This window comes from Equus przewalskii, chromosome 17, assembly GCF_037783145.1.
Source record: "Equus przewalskii isolate Varuska chromosome 17, EquPr2, whole genome shotgun sequence".
In the NCBI taxonomy this organism is placed as follows: domain Eukaryota; kingdom Metazoa; phylum Chordata; class Mammalia; order Perissodactyla; family Equidae; genus Equus; species Equus przewalskii.
The window spans coordinates 74,263,455-74,277,561 of NC_091847.1; the positions used below are offsets into that span (position 1 = coordinate 74,263,455).

Below are 14,107 nucleotides of genomic sequence, written 5' to 3' on the forward strand. Positions count from 1 at the left end.
ATCTATTTGAGTACAAACTGGTATGAAGTTTGGGAGCTGGCAAATTTTTAATATATTTCCAAGGCTGCTTAAAGGAACTGGGCCGTTTTTACTCATAACAGTAGGCTGGCTATATTTGCACAGAAGAACCAGCATTCCTAATAAAGTAAATAGAAGTTTAAAAATAAAAAAGCATTGTGGCCAAAGCAAATACTTCTCATTTCAGTGGAGAAAGGAGTCATGGATTAAGTGGCTCAGTGGCCCAAAGAGCCAAAACTTAGTAGAGAATAGCCACGTTTCCTCTTCTCTGTGGTGGAAGATCTTGCCGCCTTCAGTGAAGTCCACCAGACGTCGGTAGCCATTTGCTATTCTGACTTTTCCCAGTAGACAGTTCAGCCTTTCTCATTCAGTTAAGAACATTAATATCTGTCACCTCTTGAAGATATGTTAATAATCCTTTCACGTTGCCACTTTCCCTGGCATTTTACCCTCTTGGAGGGGCAGCAGCAACAGGGAGGGACTTGGGGGTCAGACTGACCCTAGGGCATATCCTGGCTCTACCGTTCAAAGCCAAATGGGCCTGAGCAAGTCACTTAACCTTAGTTAAGCATCAGTTTCCTTACTAGAGGAAAAGAAATTATAAAAATTTCAACCTGCTCTGTTGCAAAATGTCCAACCCAATGCCTGCCTGACAGGGCAGTCAAGAAATGGGAGATGATAAAATTATTTTTCCAGGGTGGTATTTACTGGAGAAGAAGAGATCTTTGATGTGAACACTGTTGTAAGTTTGTCCTTTCCCACTTGCTGTCTACGTCAGACACGATAGCTGAAAACAAGGTGGCTGGAGCTGAGGCATTGCCTGGTTCCTTCCAGCTGTCCTCCTCCTTGCCTCTCTTCCCGTATCAGCACACTCTCTTCTGTCTGCCTTGTCTCTGCTCAAAGGTCATCTTCTCATGAGGCCTTCTCTGACCACTTTACAAGAATGCACACACGCCCCAGACCCTCACATCCTCCTTGCTCTGCTTTATATTTCTACGTGGTACTGAGCTTCACTTGAAAAGTTCTCTGTTTATTTGTAGACTACCACTAGAAAGCAAGCTTCCTGAGGGCAGGGGCCTTGTCTCATTCACAGCTCTGTCTCTTAGAATCTTGCCTGACACACAGTAGATCCTCAATGAATATTTATTGAATAAATAATTTCCTGAGAAGAATGAACTGCTTCCTGCCAGGTAACAATCTGGAAACACGGGAAGACTGGCACCTCCTCCAAATCCCCTGTTGCATCGCCCTCAAGGAGGGGACCCTCTGTGCTCACCTTCAGGCCAAAATGACCACACGGGGCTGGAGGAACGTCTGTCCCTCTGATCTGTCAGTGGACTGTCTATATCACATTGTCATTCATCCATCTTTTACTTGTTTGGATAAGTGCCATCTATCTTAATTTCAAGTTTTTAGGAAAAAGCACCATGTCTATACAATTTTCTACCCACTAACTTTCAGGTGTTTAGTAAATGCTGAGAGATGATGGTTTCTGCTTTGTGGAAAACATGCAGCCCTCTTGGTTTGGGCTGTGAAGACGATCTTTGCATCCTATAAATGGTACACAACATGTTGGGAGACACCTTATATTTCTTCCAGAGGTTTATGTTATGAAAAAAATACAACAGAACACATGGAAGTGCTTGTGATTTTAAAATTTTAAACAGAATTAAAAATAATTTTTTACTTTTTTGTTATTGTGATTTAAAAATCTTGTGTAAGTTCGTCACAGTGACAATAAAACCAATTAATATACCAGGATAATTCAGGAAAAGCAGAATTTTACCTGAATTATGTAGAACAGTTGCTCCAAATTGCTACTTTCCTAAGTATCATATTAAATAATAAGCTTAAAAACATCAATTAAAATCCAAATATACTCACTCAGTGGACTTATCCTCAACCAAAGCATATTTCTCTAGTAAATAGTACCATCATTGGATTCAAAATATGTGAACTGAATTTATACGCTCACAAATTGTATACTGCTTAAAATTGACTTTATTGAATTACAATTAAGAGACTATTGACCTTTGGATGTTGAGTGCACTAGGTTTTAACTTTAAACAATCAACTCTAGGTCAGTCATTTCTTCAAGCTGATGTCCAGATTTTAATGGATAATTGAAGATTTCAGATCACATCCTCATAAGCTGACTAATTGTGATTGACACAGTCCCTACTGCTAACGTCTGGATCAATGGCAAATTTACTCATATTACGAAATTTGTTCATGCAGCAGTTTCCTTTGGTTAAGTACTGTCCTTTAAAACAAAACAAAACAAAAAAAACCCCCAATCAGCTTACACCAAAAGGCCCTTTCTGGCTCAGAAAACAAGCAGTAAATATGCAATAGCCTTTTAAATGTCTCATCCCTTACAAGTAAATTGCATTAAATTGCAGGGCTACAAGCTTTAGCCGTCACGGAGCAACTCCACCCACTGAGGTCTAAATGTTAGCTGTAACACTCTTTCCTTTGCCGCTTCTCAAGGAACCAACCACTAGAGTCCAGAAAAAAAGTAACATATAAACAAATCCTACATTTGATTAAATATTAGAATGACAACCACAATTACAGAATTGAACATTATTGATACATAGTATGTATACTTATAAACTACAGCAATCATTTCTAATGAGAAATATACTATTGAATAGTTATAAAAGATATATTTTCAATTTCATTTTCAATCTATGCTCATTAGCAATAGTGGAGGCTAAATCTTATTTAAGTAGAAATGAATTTCAATATGTAGGCTGAATGAATCAATTTATACTGCAGGTGAAATTCCATGAGATAAACATATATTTACTCTAAGTAAGTAGAAAGCTACCTATTCCACTGTCTGGGTAGGAATACCTGAAATTTCATGCTTTTGAGTGCTTTAATTCTTTTTTTATTTACAAAAAAGTCACACATCCAAAATGCTATTTTAAAATCAAAGAAATCTGTTCTGAATCTCATTTTACTATTTAATAGAGCAGCTGAAAAATGACTTAAAGATGTGGCCATATGGTGTGAAAATCCAGAATCAAGGAAAGAATGAGATACTGTAAACATGTAAAAAGCAATAAGAGGAAGCAACTCTGAGCTCAGTTAATGAAAAGCTGATGATGGAGACTGTCTTTTATTGATGACATTTGAGGACACTGACTCATTAGTGTTTTCTAAAACATGAGTTCTGCATTTCAAGCGTCTGAGAGATTCGGCTAAGCCTCTTTCCCTCAGCCTGGGATTGTTTGCGCAGAAAGACTCCACAGAATAAATTACTGAACCTTCCAGCACAGCTCAATTAACTGAATGAAGCAGGGAGAGAAAAGCTCCAATCTGGTAGCCACAGAACAGAACCTGGCATCATTTTTGCTTAAAGAGTTTACAAGTGGATCCTGGGGCATTTAAAAGACAGCCCGAATTTCAAGAGCAAAGACAGCAGGAAGAAGCCTGAGTCGCTCAAACCAGCACTCCGTCCTCCGCTAACGCTTCCCTGGGAAGTCAGTCAGGTGTCTGCATTCCAGAGTCATTTGATTGTCTATCTTTACAAGGAATTTGGGTGTCTCCATCCGATTTCCCCAGCCTCACACATAAGCTGAGCCAAAATTTCAGTTCCCTAGAAGTTCCAAACGGTTCCTTCCTTTAACTGTACTTTCCCAGTGTGATGCAACGGCATGCGACAAGACCTCAAGTCAGCTGATAAAAGCTTAAACCGTCTGCGCCTGGAGAGCCGTCTAGTTCTGACCCAACACCAACCTCCGAATTCAGTTGTTTGTGCACTAATTTATTCAACAAAGATTTTCTGACGCCAGACATTGGAATTACCAAGGCGAATAAAACAGCCTCTTCTCAAAGAGCTCACCGTCCAGTGGGGAAAACACCTTTGCAAACAAAATTTATAATAAATGAGTTAAATACTCCAGTCAAGGTCCAGAACGTTTTCAGAGGGGACTTCCAAACGGGGGAGGTGTCGCAGGCTCCAGCCCGTTACAGTTCACCGTTGTCCACAGGGCAATTTTAGATCTAACTTCTTTGGGAAAATGTGGACGCTTTAAAGCCGTCTGAGACATTCCCTGGCCTCCTTGAAAGTGAAGTGTGCGACCCTTGCCACCCGCCCCCGCCCCTTAACCCCAGCGAGAGGAGAGGCGGGCAGAGAGACCGAAGGGGACTGCTCTGAGGCTGCCTCTCGGAACAGGGAACTTGGAGTCTCTGCCCTTGTCTCTCCCAGCCCACTTGGTGACAAGACGACAACAAAGGAGGAATAATGCTAACAATCGTAGGGTTTGCTTACACATTAACAACTGACTGTTGCCCTCAACTGTACATGATCCCACACTCACATAAGTCAGTAGCTGTGCAAATTGGGAAAACCACAGCTCAAAGCTGAAAGCCCCACATTGTACCAATAGTGTTTTCTTCCAAATCGATGACATCCTCATCAGTAGCAAGTGTTGAAAACACAAAGAACGACTGAAAGATAGGAGGGGTGGGCATGTGAGGAAAGAAAGAGTTGTTTGCCATAGCTGAGAGGAAATCCTGACACACCAACCTGACCCCCGTCCCCCAAACCACTAGGCCTCCTTTCAGCTCAGCGCTCCCTCCCGCCTGGGGAATCTGGCCTCACTCCATGGCACTGCCCTCGTGTGCTACATTGAAAATAAAACAAAGGACGCCATTCATCATATTTTTCAACAACTGGCTCCTTTTCTTAGTTTGGAAGAAAAACTTGGCAATCATAAAGCTAAGTTTTTTATTTTTATGTATTTTCTTCTCAGTGTCAAAATAAACTGAAAAAGAAAAAAATTTGCCCAATGGTAAGAAAAGAAAAATACACAAAAGCCTTCAGAGCTCAGTCGGCCACACACTGCCATTCGACTGACACCAAAGCGTGGAATGCAACACTCTCAAGTTCTCCCAAACCAAAGAGCCGACTGCCTTCTGCTTCTGTAAGATGTGGCTACTTAGGGAAATTCAAATAGGCTCCCAGTGTGAACTAGGCTGCGTATTTACTTTAATCAAAGTGACATTTCCCAGATGGTGTCATCCAGAAAACCCCGTCTGAAATGAGGAGTATAAGAGAACTCAGTTGTACATTCCAGGGAAAATTGGATACAGGTGTTCTCCCATTTTAAGATGACTCAGTTTACAAAAACACAAAACGATGAAACATACATTTATGGCATGAGTGAGCGCCACCGCCACTCCTTCCCCCTGGAAATGGGTACCTGATGCCTAGAATGGGTACCAGGCATCCATCCGAAGGTGTAAATGAAAAAACAATCACATCTCTCCATTACCAACTGCATGATCCTAACCCTCTCTGGTGTTCATTCTGAGCCTAATGTTTTGTGGTTCCTGGACCCTTCCTCTGCCTGGAGGAGGAAATGGGGAAAAGAAAGAGTCTGAAGCAAGAAGCTGCTCTAACACGTCTCTGAAAACTAGTAGACCTAGGGGGACCTAATTCACTGGCTATACACGCTGAACCCCTATGCTATCAACAAAGCAGCTTCCTCCATGGAGGCTGAAGCATAATGATGACACGCACGTTAGCAATTCCATCACTGTGATGCGGGCTATGAAAGAAAGGACAGGCATCATGGAGCATAACCTAACCCGGTGATCTTAGAAGACTTTTCCGGGGAAATGACTTGTTGTTCTAGAAACTAGAGAGCAACGGGTAAAAGCATAAACTTCCCAAAGAACAGAGCTGAACAGAAACCTGGCCCTGCAACTCACCAGCTGCTTGACCTCAAGGAATTTACTTAACCTCTCTGAGCCTCAGTTTCTGCTCCTGCAGAGTGGGAATAATATGGATGTCAGATGAATGTTGTGAGGCTTAAATAAGATAGGATATGAGTCAAGTGCTTGCATGTGTTCAGCACACGGGGGCAGATCCAGATTCTGTGCGGCCTGAAGCTTATATGATTTTGAGTACCATCTATAAGAAAAATAATCATATGGTTACAGATGTTAACTGGACTTACTGTGGTGATCATTTTGCAATATATACAAACATTGAATCATTATAATGTATACCCAAAACTAATATAATGTTATGTCAATTAACCTCGATTACAAACAGGCAAATGAATAGAAAAACAATCAAAAAATAAGCTCATAAGTGAATTTAGAAAGAGAAAATAAACCACAACAAATTACACATTTTTAAAAGCAAAGAAATATTATCGTTATTCTAACATTTTTATTAATTATCTCTATGACACTTTTCTACATGTTTTCCACATTTTTATGGCTGCATACTCTTTGATCATCTATTCAAATGACAATTTGTCATTTTATATAAAGAGAACATAAAGCTAATTCATTCTTTTTTCTAGAATGGTTGATAGAAATCTGTTTATAGTTATTAATGTTGAGGACACAGCTTCCCACACTGCGTGCTTGCTCTTTGTAGTGCTACCAGAGATTTGTTCCCCAAAACAGAAATTTTGATCAATTCTACCTCATATGATTTTCACGAAAAAAAGAAATAATCTGGTGCATTTATAATTTTATAAACTACATCAACATATATATTCCTGCAGGACACAGTTTCTGTTTTTAATGGACATTATTAAGAACCACATCCTTTGCTTACAATTTTATGCTACTAATAATTGGAAAGATTTTCCACACTCTGGCTTCTGGCTCCATACCTCTTGAACTTCCTTTTTCCTCCACAACTCAAGTCTTACTGGTTCTGGGCACCAGAAAACACATTCATCTGTGACACTCCTCTGGCCCTGCTTTGTGTGTCCCAACACTGGGAGAGCCATCACAGTCGGGGCGAGGACTATTCCCGGAAGCCATTCCTACCCTAGGAGAGCTGGCAATAACTGCACTCCACATGGAAGTGACTATGCACCATATAAACATATCCCACGAAATCCTAATTATCCCCAACTCAACTTCCTCTTTCACTGAGTCCAAAAACTCCCAGAGCCACTCCCAGAAACAGCTACATACTTTGTGGGGCCCAGCGCAAATGAGAACAGGGGTCATCTTCCTAAAAATTATTCACAATTTCGGCGACAGCAGAGCAATGAATCAAGCATGTGACTCTGCTGTTGCACAGGTTGCAGTCCCATGAGGCCAACCCTGGCTATTCCAATACCACCTGTCATGAGGGGAAGTTTAATGAAGAAGTATAATCAGAAAGAGACAGCATTTTCAACAATTTGTGTCTAAAATATCTTCCATTTGCAAGTTTTACAAAGTCATACCAGGGCCTATCCCAGGGCTCACAAGGGCTTCATGCAAGTGAAGGCACGTGCAGCTTAAGTTTCATTAGCATCATGGTAAATCTGCGCCACTGAAACACAGTAGGTGCTCAATAAATACTTGTGAATGGAGCCTTATCCTCAGAGACTTTATAGTCTAGCCAGCAGGACAAATAAGAGATCAATCAAACCCACCCACAACTCAATGTGTCAAGTCTGAAAAACATAATTGCATAAAATGTGTGGATGTGAATTCAAAGCAAAAGAAATAACCCAAGTGACTTCTGGGGTTTGGGCTACACAATCCACAGCCACCATGGTCCTGGCTGCAGTTCTGGCACCATCTGGTGGCTATCTTCCTCTCTGACTCAAATACTGATGGGGGCCATTCTGGGTCCTATGGCCGATTTGGCTCTTTCAGGACAGTGTGAGTGATTCCAGGAATCTCCCAATTAATTGGAGCAAGTTTTGTGGCTCAATCTGAGGATACTCAGCTAAGAGAAATCTGGGGATGTGGGGATATATCCTCCACTCCCACACTTGATGAGGCAGGATTGTGCCTCGCGGCACAGAACCAGTCCTGCAGAGGGGCCACTGACAGTCCAGCGGAGGAAGCTACACTAGACACTGATGGATCTTCCAGGTACAGGAAGGAATAAATGGGCAAGAACTCAGCACATGCTAATTGTGTAAAAGACAGATCTGGAAGAAATTTTAAATGAGAAAGAGTACAGAAGTATTGGAGAGAGGTCTAAGGTCTGGAAGAAATTTCAGGATTCTGAGGTCAGCCATCCTATAGAACTGTCATTAAAGGGGAGGGTCAACCAACTGGATGTACAATTTCTCACTGGATCACAAGATACTAGAAACAAAAGCTGACCAGGCCTGGCAGGAGGCCTGGAGTCCTGAGGATGTGGGTCCAAGGGCACTGTTCTGGGTTAGAGCATGGTATAAATCCAGAGGATATGGGATATGGTGAGAGGAGGCTCTTGGTTGACCCAGCGGGCTAAAAGAAACTTGGGAGGTGTTATTACTTTACAATCACCTACTCCAAAGGGTTGTTGTGAAAATCATATACTAGTACCTGACACTTAGTTGGAATTCAACGAAAGATAGCCACATTTAGTGAAGCCAAAAGGGTTCTCCGAAGACTTCTTTTCCTGTATCTTGCTATTTTATCTACCTTCTAGCCTTGTGAAATATTGGAGTAGACGTCATGAAGGAAGATGAACTACTGAATATAATTTCAGGGTAGACAGAGAGTAATACTTATCAATTTCCAAAAATGCTTTACACTTACTAGAAACAATATAGCTTTATAACAATGGGTCATTGCTAGACTACATCGATAACAATGATTACTTTTTCCAAAACAGTTGGTCTTCATGAAGATATAAGTACCTAAGAAGTTAGGAAACAGTGACTGGCTACATATGGGATTCGCTAAGAAAAAGTTAGTAGGATGGTACACAGGAGGTTTGGGAAAGGTGTTTGGCTGAGAGCCTACCACCAGCTAAAAGGCACCATCTACCTGGCAGGTGAAGATGACCACAAAAGGAAAGACACATAACTAGATTTAAAAGACTTTAATTGTTAAAATTATGTTACACAACCAGAGGCACTCACAACTAGAATATACAACTATGTACTGGGGGGATCCTGGGGAGAAGAAGGAGGAAAAAAATAAGAAGATCAGCAACAGATGTTAGCTCAGGTGCCAATCTTTAAAAAAAAAATTTATATTAGTCTACATTTTACATGGTGGAATAAGTTACTACATAAATGACATTCACTGGAAAATTCCATCCAATGGTTTACCACGATATTTCCCACCCTCACCTCAAGTCAATATTTAGACTCCCTATGAGTTGAAAGAATAGCAAGACTGTCAAAGGGAACATAGAGATTGACAATAGGAAAACAACGAAATTAAGAGACTAGAATGCTAATGAGAAGAAAAGGGGAGCAACCATCATTGGGTTGTTTTCCTTAGGAACTATATGCTCACTAAATATTTTCTGCCTTATTCTTGCTTCCTTCTGTTTGGTCTCCTGAGAATTTTATTTCTGACGGGATCCAGTCAAGAAAACAGAAACAACATTAAGTATTTCCAAAGAGATAATAGAAGAAATTGGTCAACAGTTGTTGGAGAACCAAAAGAGCCAAGAAAGAACATGGCACCCCAGAGACAGAACTGCAGGATGTACTCTGCCCTGAGGCTGAAGGAACAAAAGGAGGAGGCTGGATTCTCAGAGCCTAGAAGCTTCGGAAAGGCCTTGCAGAGCCATTGCTCAGCCACTGCTGGTGCTTCTGAGGGGCATGATGAGGCCAGTTCTGAAAACATCAGAAAAAGAAGCTGGAGTCTGGAACCAAGAGCCACTGTCAGGTCAAGAGCCATTGCTAAGGGGCAACTGCCAGAAGCAGGAAACAAATGGAAGGAGCAGGCCTCCTCCAGCCCTGCAGCCTCCCCATCTAGGACCCCGTATTGGCTGGGCCTGACAGGGAACCAGCCCGCAAAGGAGAAAAGTGGTTTGCAGGGTCCCAGGGGCAAAGGGCACCATAAGAAGGGTGGCTGTGGGGTTGAGAGTCAAGAGCGGGACACTGCACACACTGCACATTTAGAAAGAGAAATTCACCCCATGTTAGGTATCTGACTCACATCTCAATTTTACCACAACAAACTAATTTGCCTCAAAAAATTGCAAATAGGGACAAAAAAAGTGGCAGAGTAATTCACCTTCAGGCTGAGTTCGAGCAGAGCCACACTCACCAGGACCTTTTCTTACACCTTCGAGAAGCATTTAAGAGATTGCTGTTCGTGTCCTAATTGTTCTTAGGGATGAAAAATGGGCTCCTTCGAAGCCATGTGCAGGCCTGCTTAAAACAATAAGCTTTTCTAACCCCAAGCATGACATACTCCGGGAGCATGGTCTGGATGCTTATCAAACAAGTGCCTGGGCCCTTCTCTGAAGTTTCTGGGCAAGTACAAACAACAGAGTCAAATAAATGCCTTTTAAAAGCAAGGCAGTGGAGCACGTACCCCAGTCAGTGAGATCCTCATAGCCCCACAGGGTAAACAGTAACATGAGAATATTTACACTAAACAAAACTGTATATCAAGCCTGCTTTGGCTCAGCCAGAGGGAATGATAAATTCCTTGCAGCTCTCTCAGAGAGTGGTCCTTTGTGGACCACGGACGCCACTTCCAAGACCGTACAAACCAATTACAGAGCGAGGCTTTTCATCATGTTGAGGAATGAAAATATCACCCCCCATTTTGTTTGATTTTGCAGTTATATTTTACTCAGCCTGCTCCTCCCTCTTATGTTGAGGAGTTTGAATTTATTGTTGAGTCAAGCTCAAATTCAGGTTGGACACAAATGACAACCTTCCCACCGCCCCCAACAACAACAAAAGTTCTTATTACCCTCATAGTCTGGCTTTTTGCTCTCCTCGTCCCTCTTCTAGGGAACTAAAAGTTGAAGTTCAAAGTCGGGTAGAGCAGAAACACTAAAGAGTTGATAAAATGTAAACTCTATTTGTCCACATCAATTTTGTCCTATTCACAACTGGCACAAGTCACGGCCAAAGTCACGTCGCAGGAGATGGAGGTTAAACGAGCTATGAAGCCACACTCCAACAATGTCCACTTTGTGGTCTGACGAAAACAAAAATACTGCAGAAACATTTGCACAAACTGTCGGTTTGTTCCTAAGAGGCCAATATGAGAAAAGGTTCATAGGAGTCAGGGTAGTTAGTTCATTTTGTCAGATTTTCTCAACCCAATTTGACAATCCTTCTTAGTTGTCATAGGTCCGTCCCAGTTACTTCCGCCAGAAAGAGCTGGTGATACTGCATCCATCCACAGAATAAACCTGCAGCAAGTCAGAGCTCTTTCAGATTCTCTACGGACCCTGGTAGAGCAAGGGAGAAAGCGAAGACACAAAGACAGTCGAAGGAACAGGGGAATTAGAATATCAATGAGCGGTAAGAAGTGGGATTGTGCTGGTCTTGAAAATTACAACAAAAATAGTAAATTCTTGTTTTTGAAGAGACAGCTGGATCAAAGAACAAAGTTAATCAGCTCTATTTTTTTTTTTTTTTTGACGAAGAAGATTAGCCCTGAGCTAACATCTGCCACCAATCCTCCTCTTTTTACTGAGGAAGACCGGCCCTGAGCTAAGATCCGTGCCCATCTTCCTCTGCTTTATATGTGGGATGCCTGCCACAGCTTGGCTTGTCAAGCAGTGCCATGTCTGCACCCGGGATACCAACCTGCGAACCCTGGTCCGCCAAAGCGGAACGTGTGAACTTAACCGATGCGCCACCGGGCTGACCCCTAATCAGCCCTATTTTAAACTTCACATGTAGTGCCAGAGCCCATCATAATAGACTAAATAGGGAAGAACAGGTCTTATATTTTGGATACTTTAATGGGTAGAAATTTGCCAAAATTTTATTTAGAAAGTTTGGGTTTAATGAAATTATCTTATTTAGCTGCTTTTTTCAAACTATTGTGAAATTAACATACACTCTTTAATAATTGTGGTAAAATATACATAATATAAAATTTACCTTTTTTAAGTGTATTCACATTGTTGTGCAACCATCGCCACATCCGTCTCCAGAAATTCTTTCATCTTCCCAAACTGAAACTCCGTACCCACTTAGATGTTTGATTTCAAACAGGCCTTGCTGAGGGCCAGCCACATGGAATGCAGGGCTATGAACCTGGAGAGGTTAACTCAGGTACCTGGCAAATGAATCAACCCCTCCTACAAGCCCAGCTGACTCAGCGGCAGCACGTGATTTTACCCTGTCTCATCTGCTTAATGTTGATGCCCAACACTGAAGCAAAGCTCTAGAAGAGATCAGGAAAAAACATTAATAGTATGCTTCATTTTTACCTTTCAGCTTACCAAGTACTTCCATTTAATCCCCCAGCATACAGCCCTTGCTCAGGGTGGGAACTCCTTTTTCCTACCTTATAGGTAATGGAACTAAGGGTACAGAAGGCAAAAGTGGGCCAGAACCCAAGCCTCCCAACCCACTGTCCAGTGCGCGTTCTACTGGGCCACGAGGCCTCTGCCAAAGCGCGGAAAGGACTGGGCACTGCTGCTTCTCGGCTCTTCCAGACTGAGAGGGCGAACCTCGGGTCTAACTGGGTAGCATGTGCTCTCTTCACCACAGCGACCAAACTTCCCTACGCCTGAAAACCAGACCTGCTCCATCGTTTCTCTACCTTCTTTGTATTTACATTGACAGCAAGAAGAAAACAACTAAAGTAGTATAATTCTGGAACAAAATTCATGCCATCAGAGTCGAGTCAAATTAAGTAAAAACAATACTAGGATAAACTACTGGGTCCTATAAAAAGATTGAGTTCAACCTCTTTATTTATTTTTAATTAATTAAAATAAATTCACATTACGTGCTTTATTAGACAAGACCATAATCTTTCTTTAGCAAGAAAAAAAAATCTATGGAAAAATTCATTTCTGTATGCTTTATGGATAGAAAGTACCTTGTTCTAAAGCAATATAAATACTAAGGATTTACACCAAAATGCCAGAATCAACAATTGGCTTCTTTTACTTCATAAAGAGGCAGCATATTTTTATTTCTTTCAAATACAATGCTTCCACCAACGCCCTTCTCTTTGCTCAAGAGCAATATATTCCAGAAAGCTTCAGACTTTTCAGTTAAATTCCCCAATTCCTTGGCGTCATGGCCAACAGCGTCATTCCATCTCCATACATAAACATAGGAAAATTAGACAAATCTGGCTTTTGGAGTCATCTCCAGAATGAACAATGGGTCATCCTAAGAGTAGAAAGGCAAGAAAGAACAACCATGCTTTGAAAGAGTAACCTTATTTTATAATTCTCCCCAGTTTTAGTCAATTAGTTTGATTTCTTTAAAGTGTACATTTAAAAAAAATGATTACTCAGAATATGAGAGTTGACTACAGAACTTGGAAATAAAGAGTTCAGAAGAACCAAATAAATTGAGTCCATTTTTAGTTTTGTACACAATAATTAAAGGTGATTCAAAAAAAAAAAAGGTTAAGTCTCTTCTCTTGAGGATGAGGAAGGAGGGACTGAATAAAGAGCCGTTCTGAACCTTCGAAAAGAAAAAAGGTGATTCAGCAACGAGGGTCATTTTACCCAGAGGACTCAGCAGCGCTGCTAACGCACACAAGAGCAGAAATTTGATGCAGAGTAGGTTCTCGAGAAGTTTTAATGACGACTAGAAATATCATAGGGCAATTACGGACAATCTATAAACACTTGTTGTTGCTGAATAGAGAATGCTCCTAATTTTCCAAAACACAGCTACAACCAAGCTCTTTGTATCTTCTCCTCATCTTCACTGGTCAAAAGAAAACTTTGTAATGATTGATCGTTTTCCTTAAAATTTCAACAAAATCTTAGATTGGATCACATGAAAACACCTCCTCGTATCCTCCAGAATTCTCCAATACTTTCCCTTATAGCATATTCGGCACAGTTCTTGCATTCTTGGGGTGTAAATCCAATTAATGCTCTCCTTATGGTACCAATTCCCCGGTCACTCGCCAACTTTTTAACCTGAGCTTCTATGTAATGAGGAGATACATAAGAAAAATGGTCCCCAAGGACACTGAAAGCCATGTATTGAGATTCTTCTGAGGTTTCTGTAGCTTCTTGATCTTCAAAACTCTCTACGTTGCAAGCTATCTCAATTTTCCCTTCATGAGGAAAAGCCATGGCTTGGACGCCCTTCAATCCATTCACACATGAGCCCCGAATGGCAGCCGCAATCTCTTTTCCCACAGCCAAGTCTTGAGAGTCTATGGTAACATTGCAGTCCATCACATACGGGCTAGCGCCGATGCC

The 14,107-nt window shown here is 41.4% G+C and overlaps 1 protein-coding gene across 8 annotated transcripts in view; it reads right to left on the bottom strand.

Moving 5' to 3' along the window:
* FTCDNL1 (formiminotransferase cyclodeaminase N-terminal like) overlaps positions 1–14,107 on the bottom strand; it is a 96,666-nt gene that overhangs the window by 47,618 nt on the left and 34,941 nt on the right. For 2 of the 8 annotated variants that reach the window (XR_011528863.1, XM_070581738.1), the window contains one exon: positions 12,608–14,106. The exons of 4 other annotated variants lie outside the window; for them this stretch is intronic. Coding sequence is in view for 2 of the 4 variants with exons in the window: in XM_070581738.1 (XP_070437839.1) it covers positions 13,670–14,106 (437 nt within the window). In the remaining 2 variants the exon portion in view is untranslated. Of the gene's footprint in view, positions 1–8,800; position 14,107 lie in introns of those variants that run through there. 2 more of the 8 variants (XR_011528862.1, XM_008535035.2) reach the window with 2 other exon arrangements.